This window comes from Anopheles maculipalpis, chromosome 2RL (assembly GCF_943734695.1).
Source record: "Anopheles maculipalpis chromosome 2RL, idAnoMacuDA_375_x, whole genome shotgun sequence".
Lineage (NCBI taxonomy): Eukaryota > Metazoa > Arthropoda > Insecta > Diptera > Culicidae > Anopheles > Anopheles maculipalpis.
Genome location: NC_064871.1, coordinates 7,690,484 through 7,717,903, shown reverse-complemented (window position 1 = coordinate 7,717,903; position 27,420 = coordinate 7,690,484). Strand labels below are relative to the sequence as shown.

The 27,420-nt window shown below is 46.3% G+C and overlaps 3 protein-coding genes across 4 annotated transcripts in view; 1 reads left to right on the top strand and 2 right to left on the bottom strand.

Moving 5' to 3' along the window:
- LOC126558214 (uncharacterized) overlaps nucleotides 1–19,385 on the bottom strand; it is a 32,207-nt gene extending 12,822 nt beyond the window's left edge. Inside the window, exon 1 of the mRNA XM_050214184.1 lies at nucleotides 19,265–19,385. Within this exon, the coding sequence (XP_050070141.1) occupies nucleotides 19,265–19,385 (121 nt within the window). The remainder of the gene's footprint in view (nucleotides 1–19,264) is intronic.
- A 2,351-nt stretch (nucleotides 19,386–21,736) lies between these two features.
- On the top strand, nucleotides 21,737–24,538 carry LOC126557741 (CDP-diacylglycerol--glycerol-3-phosphate 3-phosphatidyltransferase, mitochondrial). 2 transcript variants are annotated; one of them, XM_050213618.1, is made up of 3 exons: nucleotides 21,737–21,800; nucleotides 22,919–24,035; nucleotides 24,115–24,538. In XM_050213618.1, the coding sequence occupies exons 1-3, from the start codon at nucleotides 21,775–21,777 to the stop codon at nucleotides 24,532–24,534; spliced, it is 1,563 nt and encodes a 520-aa protein (XP_050069575.1). In that variant the 5' UTR covers nucleotides 21,737–21,774; the 3' UTR covers nucleotides 24,535–24,538. The 2 variants fall into 2 exon arrangements, with proteins under 2 accessions (XP_050069575.1, XP_050069576.1); XM_050213619.1 differs by lacking the exon at nucleotides 21,737–21,800 and adding an exon at nucleotides 22,564–22,569.
- Nucleotides 24,539–25,140: 602 nt separating this feature from the next.
- Nucleotides 25,141–26,247, bottom strand: LOC126559851 (delta(3,5)-Delta(2,4)-dienoyl-CoA isomerase, mitochondrial). Its single transcript, XM_050216024.1, has 2 exons — nucleotides 26,137–26,247; nucleotides 25,141–26,063 (listed from the first exon to the last, which is right to left on the bottom strand). The coding sequence occupies exons 1-2, from the start codon at nucleotides 26,201–26,203 to the stop codon at nucleotides 25,174–25,176; spliced, it is 957 nt and encodes a 318-aa protein (XP_050071981.1). The 5' UTR covers nucleotides 26,204–26,247; the 3' UTR covers nucleotides 25,141–25,173.
- Between the last annotated feature and the right edge of the window lie 1,173 nt (nucleotides 26,248–27,420).

The following is a 27,420-nucleotide window of genomic DNA, read 5'->3' as shown; positions in this document are numbered from 1 at the left end:
CCAGTAGTTCTCTAAGGGTACGAATCTTGGACTATGCTGACAGAGGGCGCCAATGCACTCACCATTTTCACAAGACGGGTGCAAAGGACCATCCTTTCAAATTTCGGAGGCTAGCTGAGTCGTTTGGCGGTCATGCTCCACCAAGAAGGTGCTCGTCAGCGACCCGTTCGGCACGAGGCGTAGAGGTGGACAGCGAGCTCGTTGGTTGGATCAAAAGGAGTCTAACCTGTCGGAGATCGGATGCTGCCGTGGATGGAGGGCTGCAGCACTAGACCGAGTTTCCTGAAAAACTAATTGGAGACCCGGCCATGTCTACACGACGTGCTCCATCCTGAGCAGGCCAAGAATAAGAAGAAGAAGATTGCGCGAGACAAGAAATAGGCAACTAAAAGACACTAAGGTAACCTGAATTTTCACCAACAAAATTCCATCTTTAGCAATAGTTTTAAAAAATCACAAAACTTGTATACAATTGAATCCAGTTTCCCATCATTAGTCCCTCGTCTAGAATGTACTGAAATTGTTGTTTGATTACCTTGTCCGTGTTGCTCATAATAAGTCACCGCTGTGCCCTTCGAGCTCCACAACTTAAGCTAAGATAAATAGTTCACAAAATAAGCAACTTCACGTCTCCTTCCCATCTCCACGACCAGCGCGGATTGTTTAATGTCAATGGACGCATCGGACAATAAAAAAAGAGCCGTTTGCGCGACCGAACAGCATTGGTACATCACTTCCTTTGCGTTTCGAAGCTGCGTTTGTTTGTTTTGACAAATCGCTCGTTAGTCGTCAAACTGTTGAAATTCACAAACACTCGACATCCGGAGAACCTGCTAACGGCGCAAAAAGGGGGACGAACCTCCCCCCCCGTATGCACACTCAAACAAACGCGCCCTGGAACGCAACGTTTGGAAAAATAAATTATCAACTACGGGCAACCAACCAACCAACGACCAACCAAAGCGATCCTCCATTGTCGGATGGGAAGCTGTCGGGAAGTTTTGCTGCATCAAACGCTCGAATGCGTACGTGCACTAATCGTAGAACGTGAGGGTGCAACCGGATGCTCCCCAAAAAGAACGTTCGACCAAAAAAAAAACCCCCCTCTCTTACCGCACCGAACTCGTTGTACGCGAAGGGAGTTGCGAGTTCCATCGCGTAGCGTGATCTACCGTCAAGTCGGTGCGCCAATTCAATTAGCGATGCTCGACCTATTTTGTGACCCAGTTTAAAAACTGAAGACACTACACCCGTACAACCCGTAGACACGCTACCACCGTGTGTTGGAACTACCCAATTGACTTCTCGCAAACGGTTAGGTCAGCTGCTAGGATCAGCTAATGATGGGGAGAGTCTTTAGAGACGTCTTGCAGAAAGACAGCGCATGCTGACAGGACCCGTAGATGATGCATTCAGTCAGCTACAATTTCAACCCCAAAGGGATCACCACTTTTAGATGGATGTCTTCATCACACTAAGGGCTTTTTTGTTGACTTTTCTCAAAAGCCCAACGCCAGCTTACGGGAGAATCAATATTGACACATGCAACTTAACGCATCGGTGCAACAACGCACTACAGTCTAAGGTCAAGTGGGATCATATAATACCGTTTAGCTTTCAATGGATGTAACGGAAACTGGCGAGGTGGACGATCCTTTCGAAACGATGCAAAAATAATAACGAACACTTAACCTAACTTAGCCAACGAGTGTTCCGCTTTCACTGGCAACAGTGCACAGAAATAAATTTACACAAATAAACGAGAGTTACGCACGATTTTGTGGTGTGGATACAGCACTGATCAGCGAAAAGATGACACAATTGGAGGGATGATTCACAAGCAAATGGCATCATTACTGTTTGGTGGTTGAATTTAAACTACCTTGAAAAGGTGGAGTTACACGATCGTCCATTTTCCTTCAACGATGCGTACAAGAAATCGGAGAAGGTATTAGATATTAAAATAATTAAGTGATGAGTGCAATCATTATCATCCCGTTTGGTGTGACATTTTCCCATCGTCCTTATCGTGGTATCGTGGTAGAGCGGTGACGGAATTGAGCGTCTCCCCAACTCAACTCAGCTGTGTAAATTCAATTGCCAGATTAGCGTAGCCGTGAGCCATATTTCATCGGGCGTAACAGTAACACGGTCGCTTTGGTCGCACAGATAAAAGAGTGGATAATCGCACATGTAGAGCCCTGTGAGCGACAAACTGGCCTGGCATTATCGCTCAATCCATAAAACTACCATCGCTATTAATTTGCGCATACCATCCTCAGCTACCGCGACCTCGCCTGGTTGGCCCACCAACCAATAGGGAACCAGCTTGCCTCGGGCACGTTCACTTTAACGGCTCAGGATCCACCAGATAAAGGGTGGATAAAACCGGCAACTGAAAGGTTCTCTCGAAGCGTTTAGCACTTCACTTATCGCCATCGTACAGAGGCACCCCCGACCGAGGTGACATTCGGCTGGATCTCCACGGTGTGGAACGCTGTAATTCATATTCAACACTTCGCACGACGACCGCGATGACGTAACGTGGTTGGAGAGCTGCTGGAAGCAGTTAAGAGGCATCGTGCTGCATCACACACATGTGGTTGCGGTGCACATTAACACTTACCTGGCCTCCTGGCAAAAAAAAAAACTACCATCAGCAATTGTGTGTGTGTGTGTGTGGATAGTTCATAAATCAAAATTTTCCGATCAACGCCAAGATTTCCGGCCCGGGCCCCCTATCTAAAGGCGCACAAGTACACGTTCCCTTTTCTAGACGAGTGCAATCTATTTCGCAGTTAGCAAGAAAGGGGACTGTGTAATTAAAACAATTGCGATCCCTTTTAATGTGATTCTAACGAGAACATTCAAACGATTCATGATGTGTGGCGTACCGAGCTTATATAAAATGGGCAACAACAGCAAACAACGGACCTCAAATCAATGCTCCGTTTCTGGCTTTGGTGAGGAAGTGTGAACATCGAACCTGCGCAGTATCCGTTCACTAGCCTGGTTAGCCAGTAACTGTTGGGTTCGATCTAAGAACGGGCCCCGTCAAAGAACGTACTGTGAATGGATCTGCTAATCAAGCCAGCCACCCAGTTGGCCCGCGTGGGCCGAGGTTTATTTTACTAAATTGCACATGTACCTGCCACTATTGGTGTCGTTGCTAATCCTTTGAAGCTTACCGACGGCACGCCATTTAGCTTCGCCGTATGCACTTTTGCGCGACATGCAATTACCGGTTTGCTGCATTGCATACTATTTGAGTAAGCGAGTGCATAATGTGCAGGTTTTAACTGTGCAACTGTTGATGGATGTTGTCAGCAAACAGGAGTAGAGACATTGTAGACACTTTCACCTGCACATGTATTTCGGGTTGGGATTAATTACCATTTGCACGTATCCGCAATAAGCCGTCTCTTTGATGAGGTTAAAAAAAGATCTGTCATATTGTTACTGTGCTTTGCGATCTTTCACGATAGAGGGCGCAGTATAACCTCTTGCAGTAGAATCTTAGCATACTTCAACGAGCACAAAATTATGCCAACGTTATTGCGTACATTGAATGCGATTCATACGGCTTTATTAGCACGGTTAGTGCTAACCTTACCGTAACCGATCGTTCGCGATCGTTGACAACTTGTTTCATTTACCAGCACCGGCTACCACTAATCGGCTCCCGTCAATCTCTGCGAATGCTATAAACGGAGATACTGCAGATTTTCTGACAGAATGACACACGTTTTGTCAAGTATTACACCTACACGGAACGTGGGGAGGAGGGACTGGGACGGGTAGTAGCGTGAGACGTAATCACGACGAAGCTTGATTTAATCTGCCCTGTCTGCGAAGGATATCTGGCACAACAATCTTAGACATCGGGAACGCGTGAAGAATTCATAACCTTATAAGAAGCTAGTGATCACTTCGCTCCCTTCTGCTCCTTCTACTGCTTCACGTCTCGAATTAAATGGTATTCAAAGACCGTAATTGTCTATCTATTGCTTTACGCTAATCTGAAGAGGACTTCCGGCGATAAGACCAACTAAAGCTTGCGCAGGGTTATAACTTCGCACACACGTGACAAAACCGACCGCCATTAACATCTCCAACTATCCACGCGCGCTAATCCATTAATCAACATTATTTTCACATCGTCCCATGTAAATGAATCATTCTTAGACAAATTGAAAGCAAAACGCCTATCCAAACACGTATCCGAATACAAATCATCATGAATAATCGATTAAATCGGCCGTACTGACGGGCGTCCCTTTCGAGGCATATTAGTGATGCTTTCGGGGCACAGTTTTGTTTTCCCATCCAGTAAAAATGTGCCATCGTGGTTGTGCATTCGTCCACAAATCATAAGCATAATCATCTACGGCAAGCAGATTCATTCGTTCCGTGAACGACGGCTTCAACGGCCACACTATGTAAAAAGGCATTCGGACTCCTCCCCACGTTCCTCTTCGCCACCGTAGAGAGGCGTAGTTTCGTTCCGCCGGTTGTGGCGGCAGCGAAAGTTAACGAAACAAAGTAGAAAGTAGAAGCAACAGATTATGACGCTGTCAAAACAGCGATAATTTCCTCTGCCCACGGTAAACGTCTCGCAAAGGGCGACGGCTTGTCCTTCTTTGTTTTGTCGCGATGCAGTTTGACAGACGCAGCCGAAGCTTCACTGACGCGGGGTGCATCGAGCGCAGTTGGTCAAAGAAGTGTGTCTCTTTAATGGATTTTAATAGACCGATTATGTTATAACTCAACCCTCAAGTGCAATCCAGGATTCGGAGCGGTGAGGTGTAAACCGGCGTTGTTTGTTGGGGAGTTGATTTACGGTACGATTCCGGATCGGTTTTGGAAACATTCAAATTTTATCGATCGAATCCTATGGCTATTTAAATGGAAATTCTGTCAACCGCATGTATAGCAGGTGTCAACGGAACCAGGAACTATAGGGGGCATGGCATACATGGCAACAATTGCCCCGGACACAGATCGAACTGCGTATCGGTATGACGACCTCCGGGATGGAATTTCTTTGCCGGAAATGAAGCCCTGTTCGGGTGTCGTTTGACACACCGGCCAAGACTTGGGCTGCTTCAACTTTCCCCATTGACACCCACTTATGAGGGGCTTGGCATAGGACGCGTTTGAACCCTTTTTTTCCTTGGTGCGCTTTTTAAGGGGATTCTCCCGCCTTCACCCCCCTTAAAATCTAGCAAAGAGAGCCTCAAAACTGCCGCCTCCGTCGTAGACCTTGACAGAGCGTCAATCGGAATGGTGGAACATTTTGAGACGGCAGCCCGAGGGCAAATAGTCGACCACACAATCGTATCTGTTCACCAAAATTTCCACACGCCTTTAGAGAAAATCTTCCCCCGTGGCTCAACGTCACGTCGAGTCGGTCTGATCTGTTTTGCCATTTTCTACCTTACATCTCTTCAACGGAATGCAAGGCAAAAAAAGGAATCTTTTTACTCGGTTTTCGTATTACTCACTTTGTTGGAAACGACGGAAATATTACCATCCGAAAGGCGATGATGCCAAAATCCTATTGCAAAGCCTTTGCAAAGCCCACAAAGAAGCTTAGGCGAACCCAATTAAGCGCGCCCCATCATCGCAATGTTTTCCCCAGGCGACTCAAACACTTCATGGACAAATATTTTGTCCCATTGTGTGCTCACTACCGACGCGCGCCGGGGCATGTTTTTACTTTCAAAGCATTTCTGTTGCGAACCATCCGGACCATGATAAAGCGCGACAGACAATGCGCGACGATACATCCGCGAAACATGATCATCGAGGACAGTCCACACCCGGAGGAGAACATTGTGACCGGTTGCGGTACAAAAAACCTGCGGATAGCACACACAAGCACACGACTGCAAGCAGCCAGGCTCCATGTTCCGAAAGCAACTATAAATTGGGGTATAAAATGGGGTTCTTTTCTCGGTAGCACACCATGCAGTTTTGTCTCAGCTTCCTCCAGTGGTCGGTGCAGCAGACCTCGGCCAATTCTCTGCTTCTGCATGTTGTAACCTTGCGTAGTTCTAGGAACGTATGCAAGCTTCTCTGACCATGAAACGTTTCTTTATCCGCCAGCAAACGCGCGTTCGAGCGTTCGTAAACGATGCTACCTAAACGGGGTAACGCATCCAAAGATCTGATCCGATCAGAAGTTCTCGACTTGCTTCTAGCTTCAGCTCCAACAACGATTACTTGCACAGACAGCCAGGCTTTGCGAATTGAGTCAAATTTTATTGGCCTGTCTGTTGAGATTGCTTTTTTATGGATCAATTTGCTTGCAAGCGCTAGGCTAGACGTACCCAAGAACTTTTGCAGATGTGAGCAGTTCTCCGGACGTACTACGGGGATGTCCATATGTTAACTGATCGTAGAACAGATCGATCTGGAAGCATTTTGCCTGCAGTTAAATTTGAAACAAAAAAAGGTAATTGCGGTATTGAGTTAGCATCTAGTCGAAAGCAACACGAAGAACAGCTCTTCTTTGACGCCCTAAGGACATGATAATGATGGAGAAACGAAATACGCAATTTTTCTCACCCACCCACCAAACAACCTGCCAGCGGCCATTTATTGCATCGCGTCCGCGCACTGTGCATTCGCTCAAAATGGCCTCTATTGTGCATCAATTCTATTCCATTTCAACGTTGATACGTGTGCGTGCTTAACTGACGCGTGCTTCAGCCAAAGTCATGTTAATTTAATTTATACCACACAAAGGTCACGATACTACTCGCATCGTTATCGTTCCCCCGGGGAGGGAAGGTAACTTCGTCTTGGAGTGGCGATGGTGTTGTAGCGAAAATACGGTCCGGATCTAAACGCGCAAGCTGCAAAAAAGGGAGTCCCCAATGGCTCGGTCGGTCGGTATCTTTCTGGAGCACATTGCAAACTGCCGCACTGCCGAAAGGATGGAAGGGATCACGTAGCTCTCTGCTCGATAGCCGTGAAGGGACGATGATTCACGTTTGGTTAGCGCTGATCTAGTGTCACACACACACGAACTTGTGTGTCCAGGTCTCCTCCAGGCTTGTAAGTCCAAAGAAAGTCGGAGAAGGTGGAAAAGAAAGCCAACTGCTCCCTTATACGGACACCAGTGCCCTAACCGCATTTGATTATGGGCCGTACGTACGAGCGTATTGAATGCGATGCGCAATAGAAGGGAACTGCCAAATGGAGTGATCACTTTACTTTGCCCGGACGGAACTGCCTAGATTAACCACCTTTTCCCTTCCCCGGGGGAACCAGAAGTCCAGGAACGGAGTCGATTATGCCGGACACCAAAGCGAACTTCGCGGTTCAGGTGGCGTGGAGCCTTCCGAAGTATAAACTAGCAGCATTTGAAGAACACTTTGAAAGCAAGTGGCACACCATTGGCTTGTGAAGAACGGCGTTCACAAGACGTTCGCAGCATTCCACAAAAATACACACAGCGTACACGACTGCCGACAACCTCCGGGATGGATGGCGGGATGGTCCACCGGTCGAGGTTCTTTCACTGCCAATCGACATTCTCTCGCTTGCGTTGAGCTTTTACGTGATCCTCATGTATATATCATCGAGCATCGCCCTCGGGCGTTGGGAACAACTGCTCTTTATCCTACTGCCACGCACGTTAGAGCAAGTTTTTAGTGCGAAAGTGCCGTCGTCGGTCGAGCCCGTTCGTACCAATCGATCTCGGGCTGGGGTGAAAGAAGTCAGCCAAAATGATCCATCCAAACAGTACGGGAGGGGGATGGAGTTTGAACGAGCCCGAGGACGAATTCAAAAACAAAAAAAAAAAAGCAACGACTCGAGTCAATCACTATTCCAAGCACGCGAAAACATTGACCAGCTTCTTCTTTCCCTGCAACCTGGCAGGGATGAGGCTGATCGGAGCAATTTGATGCTATTAGCATCCAAAAACAGCGAAACCTAATAAAATGTCCGGCCACGGCTGGACTTGTCGGGACGCGAAAGCAACGAAAGCAGCGCCGGTCAAGTGGAGATGTAACTGTGAATTTGTGCTATTTTTGTGTGAAGTATGCTAAATTATGGCGCCTCCGAGTGGCTTCACTCCACTTAGAATCAGCACGACCCACTTAACTGTCTTTGTTGTTGAGGCAACAAATCGCTGTTCTCACCAATCGCTGTTCGTCTTAATCAAATGTGTGAGATGTCTCAACCTAATCCACACCATTTCGTATTCCCCATCGAACGTCTTTGTTTTAAAAAAGCGGGACCCTTAACAAGCTGTTTATAATTCCGATCGGTTCGATCTCATCTTTAAGGTCTTCAATCGCTCACGCCTTACGCAACGAGATGTTTGTGCGATGGTCTAATTTATGCCTGAACACTAACTAACCTTCGGCAGCGATCTTCGAGCCCTTGAAATAACCCCGTACCCATAACTCAGGAGTAGCTCGGTTTTGGAAGCCGATATCCCATCGCCGATCGTCGCACAGCAAATCGTTTAATTGTCTCCATGGTTGGGCAGCATTTCGCTGTCACAAAACATCGCAAAGAAGTTAACCAAAAAAAAAATCAAACAAACCCTTCCCAAAAACGTGAAAAACCTGTTCCATGCCAACCTGTTCGGCTGAAGACAATGTGAGGTTGAATGTGCGCCGACTTTGCGGACAAGAATCTCCCGCCGTAGGCAGCGCGCGCACCGACCGAAGCAGTGGATCATTATTACACCGCTCACCGCGGTGTTGGTGGTTCGTTTTCTTTCTACAGGATATGTACAGCATTTTTTTTTTTTGAAACTCCTCTTGAAACAACAATGACAGTTATCAAAAGGTAAAAATGGGAAGCAAAAAAACCCACCAGAATGAGTGAAAGCTTTTCCCCAAAAACGTTTCACACTTCGGGCGATGCATCCCCGGTATTGGCCTGCTGATGGTATAATGGTGGGTCATTTTTTTTCGTTTACATACCATCTCCCCAAGTGTTGCAAGTCATCTATCCTGTGGCCCTGGCAGGCTACGAAATCCAATCAGTACGAATCGCCGTAGTATTCGCCAGCTAACCGATTGCCCATTAGCTTTAATGTCCTAGCCGCGGATGACGGATGGTCATCTGTGTGCTACCGAAAAGGGCAGCGAAACATAAAATGAAGCCTCCCCTAAAGGTAAACCACCTGCGTCGTTTTGCTGAGCGAACTGATCTCTTCCAACAAGTCACCACCTGTAACGATCCATTTCCAAACGTTGTCTGTTAACGATGCGGCAAGTCACTCATGCACAGAGATTCAACAACGCAGGGACTAATGGATAAATCACTCGTTTTACTCTCCTGAATCCTTTGGTCAATCCTTAGGGAATGTTGGTAGCTGGCGGGTAGCTGCCAGTCGCACAGCTAGGCTGTCATGTTTCGTTGTACGATCAATCAGCTCGAACCACAGATCAAGCAGCTTCAATGCGATTATTTTGCACACGGCGATGGCCAATTGAATCGACCTGCCGATGCAACATTTGTGCAAATGTCGTTAAGCGCGTCACACCGGCGCATCAAGCACCATTCGCGGTTGACAACCCGTCCGGCTGTCCGTCCGAAGAACACCGTTAATTTCCTAGCGGTTTCCTTGCCGTCGCAGATGGAGCACGCAAAAGAATTCACAATATGGAAACTTGCTCACCTGGTAGCTCCACCGAAGTGGTGAAGTCAGTCAACCGGCTACTACCATCAACCTGTGCAACGGTTGGCAAGGGGCACCCAGAAATCAGCCCCAGTGACATGGAGACGACGGTGTGTCGTTGAACCAGTGTTTGCCGAGTTAAGCCGAGTCACGATTCGATCACACTTGCACGAGGGGCCACGAGGTGTGAGTCATCTTTTTCGTGAAGTCATCAGCCGCGCCAAGCAAGCTCATCAAAGTTACGACGCAAAAATGTGGAGTATACACGGCAGTACTCAAGGCCCACCCATCAACACAACAGCTATCAATTCTATAAAGGCGGCACAAAGTTTTGAAAAATAAAACGTTCCGATCATGAAGCTGCATACCTCCCTCGGGGGGTGGTTGATAATTTATCATGCACTTCAGGGAAAAAATGCCATTCTAATCGGAAGAGAAAGCTTTTACTGTTGGAGACCCTTCCTGCAGAGAGTGTCCTCCGGGCTTGCGTACGCATCTGCTTGAGTGCACCATACGCACGCGGAAGATGGGCTAAGAGTTCTCGAAAAAGCGCGTCAAGCGAATGGCTTTGTCCAGATATGAGGATCCGAACGACTCGGCCCTGTTTCCCTTGGGACTAATGTCTCCGGTACGGCAAATGCACGCTCAACAATTTTGCCCGAAGTCGACGATCCTGCTAGCGAACGTTGACTGCTGTAGGGTGGGGCCTCCGTCACGACGGTTCTGGTTTGCAACCTGTGACGAATCGTACACAATTCTCGATGAAAGATGATGTGCTGCTGCTGGTGGAGTTTCTCTACAAGCACTGATATCTAGCTTAAGGAAACATCACGAAAAGATCGGTTCCTGTGTGCGAGGCACCCGCATCGCTACACCGCCATCATCATCACCATCAAGGTCCAAGGATGATGGATGTTGGATCCGTACGATGACGATGCACTTTCGACTGAACCTGCCCTGCACACAGACAGCCAATGGTACTTTCGTTTGGCGTTCTGATTAACCTATGCCTTCGGTGGTATCGCTAAAGCGTGTCGGAATTCTGCCCAACTGAGACCACAAACCAAAATGCTTCGCTCGGGTTTGGATCTTTCTTACCGTAATAACCCAGCCAGCACACAGAGAGATAAAGAGAGAGGTAGCTTAAAAGAAACAAAAGCAGCATGTTTCGCTGAAGTAATCGTTAAAGGCTCGGGAGAGGTAATCTTCCCATCGGTGATCATAACTCTTCTTTCTATCCGAGCCGCCATGAGCCGCGAACGCGAAGATTCATCGTCTTTCTTGTGTGCTGTGATGTTATGTAGACGATAGAATCGTTCAATGCTCTGCTACGCACAAATTGTGTGTGTTTGTGGATGGTTTTGATTTTACTTAATTTCATTTTGTTCGTTGCTCTTTTTTCGTTTGTTCCTGCTACGAACGGGTCGTGAAGCGGATGCTCGTCCGAATGCTTGCCCATAGGTCAGCGCAGGTGATAGCAGATGGGTTTAGATAGTGGATAGCCACAGATTGTATCGCGGCAAGAGCCCACAATCCTCGCATTGAGCTGAAAGCAACGCCGATGAATCAATGCTGCCAATGCCCTTTTCGAAAGTGCCGGTACGGTAAAGGCAGAACCGCTTCAAAAATGTCGGTCAGGCATGTAAAGATGTGCCGCAGCTACCAATGTAGAGCTGGACACAAAACGCATAAACGTTCTGCTTGGTCAACTACACCGTTTGCTATAAATATTGATTTGGACCAGTTCCTCATATCCGGAACGGAGATCTTTACACTAGATATAAGGTACTGATTGCGGTGATTATCCGATAACTTTGGATGATAATTTATGCCCCCTTTTATCAACTTAAAATTAGATCCTCCAAAAATGTATCTGAACGTGTCTGCTAGAGGTCACTCTCACACACACACACACACACACTCTTTGATCATTTGGGTCAGTACACGTGGTGATTGTGTCCAAAATTACGTACAGAAATAGCGCTAGATCACGTGTTTCTTCACGACGAAGTTCGTCCACCAACGATCAACTTCCCAGTACAATGGTTTCTCCGCAAAAGCCAATCATTTCTTGCCAGAGATGAAGTCTCGTTGGAACCGGCCAAGCTCCAATAGTGATCGTGATTAAATGCACCCAGCAGACGACAAGCCTGATGAAGATTTCGCGACATGGTCATGGTTTCACTTTTCTCCCTACACCTTTCGCCGGTGGAATCGCTTATTCGCTTTTTTTGGTTTGTGTGTACTTTAACCACCGATTGTCTAGCAAATCACGTCCGTGAAGTTGGCTTGCTGCTGAATCGCATCGTAATTAGAGATGCGTTTAAAATGCGATAATTATCATCAGCGCCATCAGCCCCCGGAGACGGTGGTCATCACGGCACATTGAAACGCACCGCACCGTGGTGACTGTCCATTTCCCTTACTTTTTTTATTTTTCCTCCTAGCTCTATCTAGATATGTGGTGTTTTGCCGATGCACAACGGGCTGGCCGTTTCCCTTTCCTAGAAATTAGGAGCTTCCATTTCCGCCACATGAGTGGCCAGTTGGACCTAGATCTTGAACTTCGATTTGACGTGGTGGCGTGATTTCGGAATGGCAAGGAAAAATTAAAGTGGAAAGTGCGCAAGAAGTGTGCTTCCAGCCCTTATCCGCACAGCAAACTGGCTGCAAAGTGTCCACCAAAACCATCGGCCATTGTTTCCCTTTCCTTTCTCTCGCTCTGTCCCAGAGTGAAAGTCACAGCTGTCAAAGTTAAAATATGCTAAATTAACTCCAACTAGATCACAGCCCGCTGGAATCGGTTTGGAAGCAAAGGCGATTAAATCCAATAACAGGGAAGAAATGGAGATCGGTTTAGCTCGGTAACTGAGCTGTAAACAAATCTTACCACTACACTACAGCACGGTAGCCCGCTTTCGACAGAACTGAAAACACAAATTAGTAGTCTTGAAGACCTATTCTTCCCGCACTCTCGGGAGAAAAATGGGTCAAAAGTTTATGATTCGCCCGTTTACCGCCAGTGTAACCGGCACATCTCTGGCACACTCTGGCCTCTGGCCGGAGAATTGGTACAGTTAATCAGCAACAGATCGGACACATACCGTTGGCAACGGACAAAACATGGCCTTTGGAATACGGCATGTGTGTGTGTGTGTACATTTGTTTCCGATCAATCAAATGTACAACACAACGTGTTGCTGGCATTTCGTATGCATCTCTGCTATGCGTGCCGTGCTGTGTGTGTAAGGGACAGGACTAACCATGCCTTCAAACAACACAAAACAAACCTGTTCCCTTAAAGAGAGACCCCCCGTTTTGGTACGACGGTGTCTTGCTCCACGGAGAAGATGATGAAAGATGATGGAGATGAATTTTAATTGGTTCGCCAAAAAGCCGACTACGCTACCAGAAACGGGCAAAGGATTCACACTCTTCTCGCTCCATACGTCTTCTCTTTCTGGATATGTATTTGCATAATGTCCTCCCGCGTGTCCTCCTTTGGCAAATAATATCTCATTGGACAGAGTGACAGTCCTTCCGTTATTTCTATTTTATTTTCCACCATCACACGTTGTCTCTTTTGACACTTTGATTAACATCACGCGCTCGGGTGGGAATTAGGAGTCCCTAAGGTACGCGACCTCTACATTCGTCTGGCATTAACAGACACACTGCGGATTGGAGATTTTCGTTGATAGCAACATTGACCAAAGTGCATGTATAACGAAATCGTACCCCCGGATAAAGGCTCAATGCTCGGTCACAGCACAGTGTCAAAGTCGTGACACGGTCCGACATAAAAACAACCCGAAGTCAACGGTACATTCCGACTCGTTGCGTGCTCACGAGTCAGCACACGAAGTGCGAGATATAATCGATCAGGCAAGAAATTATGCGTTTCTGCAGTTGGCCCCAGTTGGCACGAAACGATTGTGGTGGCGGACCATGCGGGAATGCTTTTAAAGTCTGATAGATTAACCGTTCGACCGTGGCATCCGAGGTGTTAAATTGCGGAACGAGTTTTATTTCTCTTTAGAACAAACAGGCCCGGAGTGGTAGGTAGAGCTACGATTTCTTTGTTTGTTTTAGGATATGCAGACCCCAACTTCCTGGTGAGATCGATTGTAGCCTGTCGTGAGAATGAGGCGTAGACGGGAGCCAAAATTAAATAAGTAGTGACTTGTGAGGCGTTCCTAAACGGCAACCATTTTATTGATCTGCCATATTTGGAGCTCGGATGAAGCTGCTAATGAGGATACGTTCTACGAGAGCTGTTGCAACATACTGGTACTGACAAACCAAATGGAAATTTTCCTTCTAATTCTAACGGTTTTTGGCACATAGTCATGCGTAGCTCTAATTCCATGCATGAGTTTTTACGGGGTGTTACATCCGGACCACATGGATCTGTTTAAAAAAAGAAATAGTGGTCCTCAGCACAACTTAATAGTGCCTAACCATACATCAATTTCATTAATCACTCCTCATTTGGAGGTCCCGTGGAGTCTTTCCGTAGAATGATGGAATTACGATCGACGATGGCAAAGAATAACGACCTAGAGGGCAATTCTAGTGCAATGTGCAGACACGCCAATGATCATTGGGCAATAGAGGTAGCTACCAGGACAACCCACGCACTACACCTAGTCCGCAAAACAACCGACCGCGTCTCTTGGTCTATACGGCTCACCGATCAGACGACTCAAGACCTCTTCACATATGCTGCAAAAAAAAAAAAATGGTCGGTACGGTAGCAGGTACAGGTCGATACATAATCGGGATGTGTCTGCCGCGCGGAGATGATTAGATCTTAGTGTCGAATGGTGGAACCGGGTCCGTGCTTGTGATCCGTTACAAACGAATGTTACGTTACCGATGCAAAATGGTAGAGACCCGGTTCTTTTTGCAACTCCACCTCCATCTGTTCCGAAGGCAAATGATTAATCGTGTTCAATATGTGATCATGACATCTTATGCTGGTGCGAGATCCGTGTATCGACAATCCGGTTCGCGGATCACGCACGGTGCAACCAACCAGCGCTGGGCCAACGGAAGTCGGCAGCGTCGGCGTGTTGCGCGTGTAGGTTGGCGAATGTTTCACCGTAAAGCAAATGATCGCCCACCTGCTTGTTGGAAGGATTAGGGCTAAAGGTGACAGATCACAATGGTGTATGGTTAGTTTTAATAGGCTTATGCAGAGAGCGAGAGAGAGAGTGAGCGAGAGGTTAATAACAACAAACAAGCAATAAGTGTGATTTGAGAAATGTAATGTAGGATATTCGAAGTATCATGAGTGGAAATACAAATATTTTATCAACTTCTTAAGCAAACACTCTATGTACTATCCTCAACGAGACGCATCGCACGAAACGAAGTATGCGTGGTAACTTCATTCCCGCTCGAACGCTCGCTCGATGATACGATCATGCCTATCGATCGACACGACAGCTTGACAGTTCTCGACTTCCGACGGCTGAAACTCGAGATCTCTGGCCGTTGGCACGAACTGTACCACGCACTCTGTGTCGAGCCACCTTTGACGTCATCGTTGTCGAAGCTTGTCATTCGTATGTTTCTCTATTTTCCCAACGGAATTCGCCAGAAAATCTTCCTTTGCATGACAAGTAAAGGGGGAAAAAACAGCCAAGACGACGACTACTTCGCTAAACTTTAACTGGATCTGTTCCAGACAATTGCGATGCTTTCTAGCCATTCATCGATTCTAGACAGAAGTTGTCTTGCTCGTTTCACTGTTTCTGTCCTTCCCTTCGCCAACCCACACAGGGTCGCAGGGTGTGCTGCTAATCTAGCGTCCCATACGTTGGCACACGCATCAGCCCCTAACGAGCGGTGTGATTCCGATTAAATGAATTCAATTAGTACAACCGGACCAGTCCCAACGCAAAGAGCATGTTGATTCTGCGGGTCTGCGTGCGTGTGTGTGATTGATGCTGAAAGTTTGCTTTTGCGATAGAGAAGCCGAAGCATAGGCGAGACCGAAAAACCGCGGATGAAATATAATAAAATAATTTCCATTATTAACCAAAATCGTTCACTGCGAAACGAACTTCTACACACTCATGATGAAGCTAAATTAATTGTATTTCTGTCTGCTCCTCGACTCATAGACCGTCGTGCAGGGATGGGGGATGCTGCCGGACTAGGGGAGAGGATCTGTTCTCAAACGCTTATACCAAACCACACGAACAAACCACAAATTGATTCCGTATTGAGCAGACTAATAACCCGCCCTCCCCGTAATGGGTCGATATGTTTCGGTTTACCATCCATCCGAACGTGCGTTCGATCAAAATATTCGTACACTTCTCCCACAGTGTAAGGCGCGACAACCGAACGATCAGTTTTACTGCCGAAAAAGCCATAGCGGAGAAGATGGGTGTGTGCGTACACATAAACGATCGGTACACTACACTGTTTTTTGAACGCATAAAAACCGCGCTATCAGTCGTACGATGGGGATGGCAGTTGGTTTGATTCTTAGAAGAACCGAGGACCGACACACGGCACTCATCATAATCAAACCCGGAGATTTAATGTTCCAAATTATTCCAGAAGCAATCGCGACTACTGTGTAATGGGGGGAGGGAGCTAAGATGATGATTATGATGACAGTATTGAGTGGTGTCTTGTCACAGAATCGTTTTTTGGACGTTACTACAGTGAACGGTGTCTGTGAATTGCAAATCTGATAACACGTGAACTTTGCAGCTTGTAGACTTGGAGGAGCATCACCAAAATGGAGGATCAGAAAGATCGGGAACTTTTGTCTTAACTGTAAGCGGGAGTACTAGCTCCAAAATATATAATTTATAGAAAACAAACAACCATTGTACATTAATTAAACGCACAACTTTTCTTGCCAAACTCTTGGCGAAAAGCAAAACAAAAAATACTGTCAAAAGGGTAGTTTCACTCATGCATGACGATAACTGTTTCTTTTTGCACTTTAAATTTATTGCTACCAATTATTAACAGTTGAAATTATAAAGGAAAGCTCAAAAGTCTAAATACGAATACATCTCTAGCAGACTACAGAAAAAAAAATGAAAATCATGACAGAAAAGGAAAACAGATTGTTGAATGTTTTATCATTTGCAAAAATTTCAACAACAAAAATTACTTTCCAAAAATAAAAAAGATCAAGTTCACGCAGTAATCCACGGGGAAAAACTGGCTTAAAATCAACTGACAAGTTAATTATTATATGTAAAACATTGGACTATCAAAACCACCATAAAACTGTTAGCAGAAGACAACAATTTAATTCACCTAAAGACATCCTTTCCCAACTAATTCAACGAAGGATAAATAAAGACTCAAATCCCAAAACATGCCCACAAACCCCGCAATACAATCTCTAAAACACAAATTAACTTTAAACAGTGAAAAGCACCGAGAGAGGGTGTCTGTGTGTGTGTGTGTGTGTGATCTTAAGTGCTTCTGTCCCATTTTCAGATTAATGCTTTCCACCAATGCATAGTTTTCGGTAGCGTCAATGTCGACGACGGCGTCCATAGAGCATATTACTTTCCCTTTACTCGCGCGCGTCCCAAAGCCCTTTTACTGATGCACCGCAATGGACAACCTTTTTCCCAGCATGGCTCACTCAACTGACTGTGGCTCGTTAGGTTTTTTTTTTTTTTGGAAACGAACCAACCCCTTCCTCCACACGCCTCGAGCCGTCATCTGCCCCGTCTGTCTGTCGGCTGAATTTATTTACTCTTGCCTACTACTACTTATAGGACGGTTTATCTTTCGGAAGAAGAGTCATCTAGTTGACCCACACCGACACAATCGGCCATGTGTTGCGAGACTTCCAAAGTGAGCTTCCAACACAGGGTAAGGGTGCCGCTCGCTATCGACGCTTAAGGAAAAGGCGAAGCGAAGAGGAAAATCTTCACGGCAGTCCTTGGAAGAAATCGCGATAAAACAGTGGGCCGGCGGCATATACATACTTGCTTGGGGAATGTGTGCTAAAGTGCACTTCATCGAATCTTCTCCCCCAAAACCAAAATAAGCACCCAAACTTGAGGCTGATGTTTAGGCGCATTTCCTCCCTCTAGAAGCCTTTTTACGTGTACGTGTACATTCATTGTTTTCCCTTTTTCGAGGCCCGATTGCCGGTCGATGCCGGCCCAAATGTCAATACACTCCCGCGATCGCGATCAGACGGCAGCGAAGGAGCTGAATGCTGGATGATATGATTAAACAAACGTCGCCACAAAACAAAATTTGAGGTGGGAGAAACGCGAACAGGGAAAAGTAACGGCGCAGTTGGCCATGGAGAAAGACACGGAACGCGAACCATCGCCCAAAAAAAAAGCACTTCTTAATGCAATGTTTATATTTGCGGGAGGAATAAACTTCGGTCTTTTGGGGGTGGCAGCAGCAGCCAGGCCAGACCTGGTCGCAACGCACGCCAGCAGCACGCCGGGAAGAAAAGAAAAAGATGAGCTGTTTTAAAATTGAACTTCTCGCGATGCGTGGAACGAGAAGGTATACAGTTAGTTTGTTTGTCGTCGTGGGGCCAGTGCAGTGCCAAGATGCAACGGTGCACACAGCTGCGGTTCACAGACCTGGCACAGGGTGGAAGAGCTGGGAGTAGTTCCTAGCTGTACAAGAGGTCTTACAGGAGAGCTCAAGAAGGAAATTTCACGCCACCAAACTCATCTTAAATGCGTGAGGCTGCTGCCGTCTGTCTGTTTGTCCCCGTACGGGCAAACATTAGCACAGCGTATGTGTGAGCAAGCATGTTACACACCTATGAGGCACCTCTGGCAGCTCGGTCGGTATTAGTTCGCTTCATATCACTTTAAGATGAAAGACAGCGTTACTAGGGAGGTTTGAGTGGAACGGCCAATCTAATTAAGACATTTTATGACACTAGCGATCATGATGAACGAGACGCCGAAATACTTCACCAACCCTTTACCAATCATTCTTTAATTAGGAAGACTCCACGATTTTGTTAATACTTCCTTCAAAATTATTTTAATAAAAATTTTGCATTGCAAATCAATTATCCCCGTAAAGTGTGAAATTTTATGCAATAAGTCTACAATTTGTAAACCCTTCCGAAAAAATGCGTGTAAATGCGAGGAAAAAGAAGGACAAAGAGAGAGGGAAGCAAGTAACGAATTACACGATCCTCTAAGTTCGGTAACAGAACCGAAGCAAGGTGAAGCAACCCATGAAGATACAAGAACCAAAGAAGGAAGAGATGAAAGCAACATTTTAAAACAAAATCATCGACGGAGGTCTTTTTAGAGTTCTGACACTACACAGACTCCCGCCCGGCCATTAATGCGCACCCCTAGGGTGGCCTTGGACTTGGAAAAAAATGGTTCCCTTAAGAACTATTTTGACCTTCAGTAGGGAACGAACTATTTTAAATCTAATCTTATAAGAATAAATTACGTAAAGTGTTTTTCGCGATGAAAATTTAAACAAACTTTCCTCGAAAACAAATAAAACTTGAAAGAAATTAAATTAAGACATCTTTTCCCAACAGTTACACACCCGCTTCTCATAAAGGGTTGTAATGCAATAGGAAAACATGGTACAAATTAACACCCAAAATCTGCTGCTTACCTTTCGTGTGTGACATGTTATGATGTTCCGCAGCAGCAGCGGCAGCAGCACCGGGCGGCAGCAGCATAATCGTGCTGCTGCAACCGATCAGCATAAACAGTAGCAGCTCTGGCCAGATCATGGTTTCTCGGGGTACGGGAAAGATAGGGCGCGATCGTGTTGATGATTTCCTTTCATGCAGTTGGGCCTTTTTTTTCCTCTGTTTCTGACCTCTTCCGTTTGGTTCCCTCTTCCTGGCCAGAGCCCGGATGGGCAGCGTATGTGTTACACTTTCACAACAATGCACCAACAGAACTACGCAAGGCTAGAGCATCCGCTCGACGGGAGCAAAGCCAGTGCTGATAGTGGACCTGCGGCTATTCTGGAACCTGAGTGCAAGGAATGTTTCGTGCAGGCAGAACACACAGACGTTGAGATTCTATGCTCTTCCAAGTCAGCACATAGACGAAGATGAAGATGATGATAGGATGAAATTGGTCGCGTCTTGGTTGGGGATGTGTTGTTTGTACTGGAAGATAGCACTCGGAGCAAACATCGCTCTCATCACACGTTTCCCGCTTTCCTTGCAACACAACACACACAGAAACTTTCAATTACACCCCAATCGAAGTTTTTGTTTTCATATTTCTTCCCCACACACCCAAACCAGACGAGATCCAGCCGGGAAGCAGGGATGCGCGTTTTTCCGGTATTTTCTGGCCACTAATTTTCGATAGACACCAACCACCAGGGCGAAGAGCAAATTATCGCACTTTACGCATGGATCTTTCTTTCTCACCAGACCAGGAATACAATCTTTCCCATCCGCGATCACATCACTTTCGGTTGGGCTTTTCGCGTCGGTTTTCGGAATCGTGGTCTTTGGCGTGAACTTCCAGCACACCACCAGGGGCACCACTATCAGCGCATCCCAGACGCGCTTCTTCCGGGATCTTCTCGATCAAGTTGTCGACAATCACAACAGTGCAGTGAGAGTCAGCTCACTGCCAAGCGATGGCCCCCGAGGGAGAAAATGCCACCAGGAAGAGCATAATTTTGGCACACTCTAGCTTACATGTTACACAAGGCATTACACTCGTCGGGCGAATTGCACTTTAATGGTAGACGGTAGACGGCATTACAATCTCGCCAACTCCTCTCTCCTGGAAACAATGGCCACTAATTTGGAGGCTAATTTTGGGACCAAAGAACGCACACTTCAACTCTGGATCACCTTAAAACGCTACGCATTTGCACGTCGTCACGGGGTTTGGCCTTTCTCCATATCGAACACACTACAGCACACCCTCATTCATCAAAAACCCTTTTTATTGTATGCACCACCGGTTATCGCTCGGTGCGAGCACGTTTCGCGACTTTCGCGCGACGATATGGCGCGTCGCCCAACTCCACACACAATCAGCCACTGAAGGTGGATCCCTGCTTACGTTTTTTTTTTTGTTGTTGTTTCCTTTCCTGACTCACACAGCAAAGATAAATGCCGAAGTAAGATTCTTACGATTTGCCAAAAAAAGGAGACGATGGTCGTGAATACGTGCTGATATGCGATCGAAAGGAGTGGGAAGCGACCGAAAAAAAACGGACACAAACTCATAAACAAGAACACCGGACGAGTTGGATGGCCATACGTTATAGTGCCGTCCTGTCCCTTTTGGAACCCGCACCACCACGCTACGGCACCGGAAAAGGAGTATCGTATTTTGATTTTATTTTGGAGCCCGTTTCTTCGCACGCACGCACGCACTTGCTGTGGTAGTGTTGAGGGAGAGGGAAGTTTCAAGATCGCGATCGTGATGATTTCCGTTTTACTAACAAATTCTGATTTTTCGTTGGTGCTTATAATAGAAACTAAGAATTTGCACTGTTCTTCAGCTTCACTTTCGCCGATTGGGAAAAAACAAAAACGGAAACAAAAGAAAAAAAAGAACCCGCAAAAAGAACTGTACGGAACTCGCGGAGCAAACACAGCGCGCGTCCACTCGCACCGACGTGCAAATCGGAAATGAATCCAACGAATGCAAAACCAAATGAACGTGGAGCGAATGAATGGGATGAATACTGGGAATTGGGATACATTTTCCCGGGTAACACAATGATTATTCATTGTACAAATTGCCTAATTAAAATATGTGCTTCTTTAGAAAGGGAATGTAAGTGTTTTGGCTGCTTTTTCATCAAAAAAAAATTTATTCAAAATCGTGTTCATTTCCAAAATTTTTCCTATATTCACCACCTGCGTGGTGAATTGGTTTTGACAGCCATCATTTCCCCTACCTCGTTTTTGACATTTCATATTTCACAACGTAAATATTGACTTCTTTCGGCGCTATCGAGCTGAGTGGTTTTGCTGCTGCTGCACTCTTGCAAGAAATACACTTTTTGCACCATACAAACATATATAGAGCGGAAAAACGGAAGGATTTTCATCTACGGAAAGCATTAACGCAGCATTCGTAAAGGAAACCCCAACCAGTGTCAACAGTAATGGTACAGTGTAATTCATTTTAATCATGAGCGTAATCGATTTTCTTCTCAGGTAAGCATCATATTCGTGCTCAATATTTTTTTCTTTCACACCCGTCTATCCTTTGTTATCCTTTTTTTTGGCTCAAGCTATGGCAGGCTTCTGATTGAAAAAGTGTTCAATTTGCTACACCCGAGCCTTCGTCCTGTTGCATTTTAATTTTGTTTTCCATTCTGGTTCTGCTGGTGAGATGAATTATGAATTTCCCTGTTTTATCTTTTGCCGTTGTTCTTGTGTCTTCTGCATTGCGAATGTATTACGGTATCGAGTAATGGTCTCGACGAACGCAAGATACAAGATGCGCATTGAGCTTGTTTTGTTTTTAAAAATAGACCAAACCCCTTCACACCATTTCTCCGCCTCTGATGGGCACAACAAAACCACGGGAAGCACATATAACAGGGATGTAGAAAGTAGTAGCAAACACCAACGCGCTACGCTTACACACCTGTCCTATGAACTGCCCGCTTGTCCATTTCAATGGATACCTTTTTGTTTCTTACTTCTCTTTTTTTTCGGTTCCCCCGTTTTCCTACGCTTGCTCTCATTTTTCCCATTTTCACCTTACTTTTCTCATGCAGCAGAAACAGTCTCCTAAAGTAGGAGAAGAACACAATTGCCGGCAAAACCGGCACCGGTCCGTATCGTTATCCTTTCGCCAATGCTTTCCAAATCGTGTTCCCCACACAAAAATTAGTCGGTTTTCCGCTGGCACGGCAACACTCGAATATTGTCCATCGAACGTCGTTTGTAAGGTGGTGAGGTAGTTAACGGAACGGAGGTAAGAATTTTCAATTTTATGTTCCCTTTGTAGTAAGTAACTGTTTGTTGTATGCCGTGCGTACCGTTACGTTCCGATAGTATTGTACTAGTGCTTAGAGCCTTGCTTGTACTGCGTGTGTAAATGTGATTGTTCCGTAAATGCTTTTGGATGAAAAGGTAACCGTTTTTTTTTTGTTTCTTTTTGTTGCATCAATCCGTGTGACCCGTTTATCGAAAATGGCTAAACTACCCATCACCGTCATCATAACTCGAACTTTACCCACCCGGCGCATCCCCCATACGATAGCACATGTGTTAAATTCTGTATCTTCTGTACTTCAATTCCTACTCTCATTTCCCCTTCACAGCTGGCAGATTATACTACAACCCTTGCTGAAGATGATCCGCCGACTGTTCAGTACGCTCATTGCGGATTATCCGCCGGCGGGCGAGTTTTTGCCTTCGGCTCCACACCCCAGCAATCGTCACCCTACCGGAGGTGGGACGGAACTGGTGCCACCGGCATTCCGTACCAGCTCGCTACAATCCTTGAGCTGGCTGCACGCGATCTCGCCCTGCTTTCCCGTATCGGGCGACTGTATCGAGGTCATCCGTGAGCCGAGCGCATTCTACAACACACTGCTCGACAAATGTACTGTTGCGCGTCGAAGAATTATGCTGGCCAGCCTGTACCTTGGCACGGGCAACCTTGAAACGCAACTCGTGGCCGCAATCCACGAGAACTTGCGCAACAATGTGCAGCTAAAGGTGGACGTACTGTTGGACTTTACGCGCGGTACACGCGGTGTACGTAACAGTCAAACCACGCTGATGCCTTTGGTTGAGGAGACGGATAACTTCCGCCTGTCCCTGTACCACACACCGGTGCTGCGTGGTCTTACAAAACGGCTCGCACCACCCCGATGGAACGAGCTGCTTGGCATACAGCACATGAAACTGTACCTTGTAGATGATACGGTTATCATATCCGGTGCGAATCTGTCCAACGATTACTTTACCAACCGGCAAGATCGGTACGTTATGATCGAAGATCGAAGGCTGGCCGATTTCTATGCCAATTTCCTGTCTAAAGTGCAAGAGTTTAGCCTTACGGTGGGTCGAGATGGTGCTACCCGGCTGCACGACACCTGGACCATGCTGCCGTACAAGTGTGCCCAGCTTGAATTTGCAACTGAAGCACGGGAACGCATCCGTACGTACTTCCGGAGTGTGATGGACGAGCAGCGAGCGATCTGTGAGCGTGACGACACACAGCAGGCAGACACGTGGATATTTCCACTGATCGAAATGGGACAGCTCGGTATTCATCACGACAGTTTGGCTACGAAGCAGCTGCTTTCGGGCTGTTTGGCTGGTTCGCGTTTACGTTTAGCGACGGGGTACTTCAATCTGACGGAGACGTACATGAACACGCTGACGAACGATTGTCAGGCGCAGTGTAATATCCTCATGGCACACCCAAACGTGAGTAGCACATTTCAATAGGGGAAACCGGCGGTCAGATAACTTATTAATGACTTGATTTTCTCCCCTATGCTCACAGGCAAATGGCTTCCTCGGTGCTAAGGGACCAGCAGGCGGTATCCCAGCCGCATACTCCCTGTTGGCACGCAAATTTCTCGAAATGCTTAAATCCTCCGGCCAAAGCCATCGGGTGGAGCTTTACGAGTACGAACGACCCGGGTGGACGTACCACGCGAAGGGCCTATGGTACTATCTACCCGACTCGCCCCTCCCAAACGTCACGCTAATCGGTTCGTCCAACCTAGGCGAACGGTCCGTCAATCGCGATCTCGAGGCACAGATCTGCATGGTCACGAACAATGTCAACCTGCAGCGTAAGCTCGAGACAGAATATCAAAATCTCCTCCAGCACGCGGCCACAGCCGATACGGAACTCATCAACCGACCGGTGCCACGCTGGGTTCGGGCCGTCGTCGGTCTGTTTCGGAACTTTTTCTAATCTCGCTTCGCGCACTGTCGGCATCGAAGATGCCATCCGTTACGAACAAATTCTATACATTCGCGTGGATGATGGACACAGAGGATTAATCGGATTAATCAAGTCAATCGTGCAGTTTTGGCCTGCGCGCCATAATATAGCTTCCTTAAAGTCAAGGTCGCAGGCCATGAAAGATTTCAGAATCAAAAATTTCCGGTTCTCATGAATATTTTTGAAATCACTTTTTGAGAAATTGCAATTTCAACTTTTTCTCCGTTGCCTCGTAGGTAGATTGTGCATGCGCCAGGTTCTCAAAAAGCAATTTCAGCAAAAACATTCATGAGAATCTGATATCTCCCGTTTTGATATCTCCCGTGATCTGCGCCCTTCACGTCTGTGCTAGCTTATATCGAGCATAAAAAACGAATATCTTGTTGTTACACAAGTTTGTTACCGTTCCAGTTAGGTTCGTACAACGGTACGGCCAGTTACCAAAGCTACCGAGCAACAGAACAGGAGAGATGGAGGACACACAAAGTTCCTTTGTTGGGATGTAAAAGACGTTTTTAAAACAGTAAAACCTAGCGTACAAAAACAAACAACCTCAGCCAGTTCTGGCATCCTAACTTTATTGCTGACCATTCGCCACAACGCTTCGCTTTACAGTTTAGCAAATACTGGCGTTTCCTTGCTCTGGGAAGCCATAATTGCGTTCAGGAAATCTTCACTCTGCAGATTAAGCATGTTAATACTCCGGATATGATCCAAACCCTCCTGCACCGTATGATCCGCTGAATAGATCAGATTTTTCTTCGTTCCCTGCACGGCTATCGGGCTCTTGCTGGCGATCTCTTCCGCCAGCTTCATCGCACCCTTCAGCAACTCTTCCCGATTGTCAAACAGTCGAGAAACGAGCCCATGGGTGAACGCTTCATCGCTAGCGAACTTGCGTGCGGTAAAGGCAAGCTCCCGCACCCAGCTCTGATTGCCGACAACCCTTGGAAAGCGCTGCAACGCTCCAACATCGGCCGCCAGCCCGATGTCAACCTCTTTTAGCGAGAAAAATGCATCCCGCGTGCAGTACCTTACATCGGCCGCCGTGATCAAATTAAGGCCCGCACCGATACAACCCGCATGGACCGCAACGATGACCGGTTTGTAGCATAGCTCCAGCGAACTAATACAATCCTGGTAGAGTTTAATGGTACCTTCGAGCAATCGACCACGTCTCCCTACCTCCTCGATGGCACCCAACTCCTGGCCCAGCTTCATCATATCGAACAGATCAATGCCGGCGGTAAAGTGTTTGGAGGCACCTCCCGACAATACTACCACCCGGCAATCTGGATCATTGTGCAGCTGTTCGAAGCAATCCTTTATCTCCGTCCACAGTTGCCGGTTGAAGGCGTTCATGCGATCTGGCCGATTAAACTCAACGTGCACCACGAACGGGCTCGGGGTCGTAAGTTTCAGTGTCTTGAAATCGTACTTTGCGGATGCATCTTCCGATGAGCTTTTGACCGCTGCACAAAGATTGCGAGCGAGCGGGGCTACAAGGTGGAACGATCGTATCAATTCTGAACTCAATTTTGTGATGGAATGTATGTCGTCAACAGCATTTACCTGCTCCTCCTGGACGGGCCATCGTTTTCAGCGCAGAGAAAATAGCACCAAATGCGACCTTGTTCATTTTGCTAAGTGATTTGCAAGTATTTTAACTTTGGACTTTGATCCGACGAGTAATGTTGGTCCCAATCAGCTGAAACTCGTCAGGAAGATGGGGAATGGAAAGCTAAACAGATAACGGCACTATTGCTGTTTTACCAAGAAACGTCAAACTGCATGTAAACATCAAATGTTTATGTTTTTTAGTTGTCAAAATGTGAATCCAAAAAACTGAAATTTATCTATTTTTTGTACTACAACTCGTACTTCTGTTTTACCAACAAAACTTAGTAAAAACTGCTTTTATTTGTAACGTGTTTGTTTTTGTTTATCGTTATCAGCGAAACAAAAAAAATGCAATGTGACAGCAACTGCAGTGCGACATTTATAGGGTATCGTCGCAATCGTACAATGAAGTTTTTTTTGTTCACTATCGTACCGTTTGCACGCATTTGCGTTCCAGTTGCAGCCGGGAACATAGGTTTGGCGATTTCATTCTACTAATTGCGGTAGATGGAGTATGTAGTATGGTACAGCTGAAAATCGAATCCTAAACTGCATTTTTCACATAACAATCCCTGCAGCAAGAAAGCGCGTGAGTGTATTCTTTTTTCCGGAACTCACTGTATAGCTCCCAACCTTGCGAAAGTGTAGAAGCAGAGTGTGTTTGTTTTCCAGTAGATTTGCTCCACGCAAAACTTAAAATATAGTGGACGTGTGCGCGATGTTTGGTGCATTCTCATGGTAATTTGTTTTGCCGTAAAATATTCTACCGATTAAGTTAGAGGGACGCTTTCAATGTTGATTGAAATAATGAAATTATTCCAAAAACATCAGTGATTGGTGTTTCTGGTGGTTTGTGTGTTTTGGAGTGTGTGGATACGAAATGCAAATGCTGGAAAAGTTATTCATCAATTCCTTGGGCAGCAATTAGTTGGAATGTAGTTACAACTATTGTGCAACAGGTTTCCTTGCCGTGGTGATTCTCTCTTGACATGAAAGTGGATTGGATTAAATCACACATTTACACGAGTGAGATACACCAAGATGATAGATAACTAAAATAGTGTCGGAGTCTTATAACATACTCTCTAACCGCGATAAGATTTCACGATGTGTACAGTACCCTAAGATACGAAATTTCGAAAAAAAAAGAGAGAAGAACGTAGTCATAAACAAACGTAATCAGTGCTGGTTGGTTCTCCCGTTGACGAACCGGCAGTCATAAATGGATAGATAAGG

Excerpts from the sequence above, each read along its gene's own strand:
- LOC126557741 (XM_050213618.1), top strand. The coding sequence starts at position 21,775 with ATGAGCGTAATCGATTTTCTTCTCAG. Across the intron at positions 21,801-22,918 it reads GTAATCGATTTTCTTCTCAG|CTGGCAGATTATACTACAAC; the intron begins GTAAGCATCATA and ends TCCCCTTCACAG. Across the intron at positions 24,036-24,114 it reads TCCTCATGGCACACCCAAAC|GCAAATGGCTTCCTCGGTGC; the intron begins GTGAGTAGCACA and ends CTATGCTCACAG.
- LOC126559851 (XM_050216024.1), bottom strand. The coding sequence starts at position 26,203 with ATGAACAAGGTCGCATTTGGTGCTATTTTCTCTGCGCTGAAAACGATG. Across the intron at positions 26,064-26,136 it reads GGCCCGTCCAGGAGGAGCAG|CCCCGCTCGCTCGCAATCTT; the intron begins GTAAATGCTGTT and ends TCCACCTTGTAG.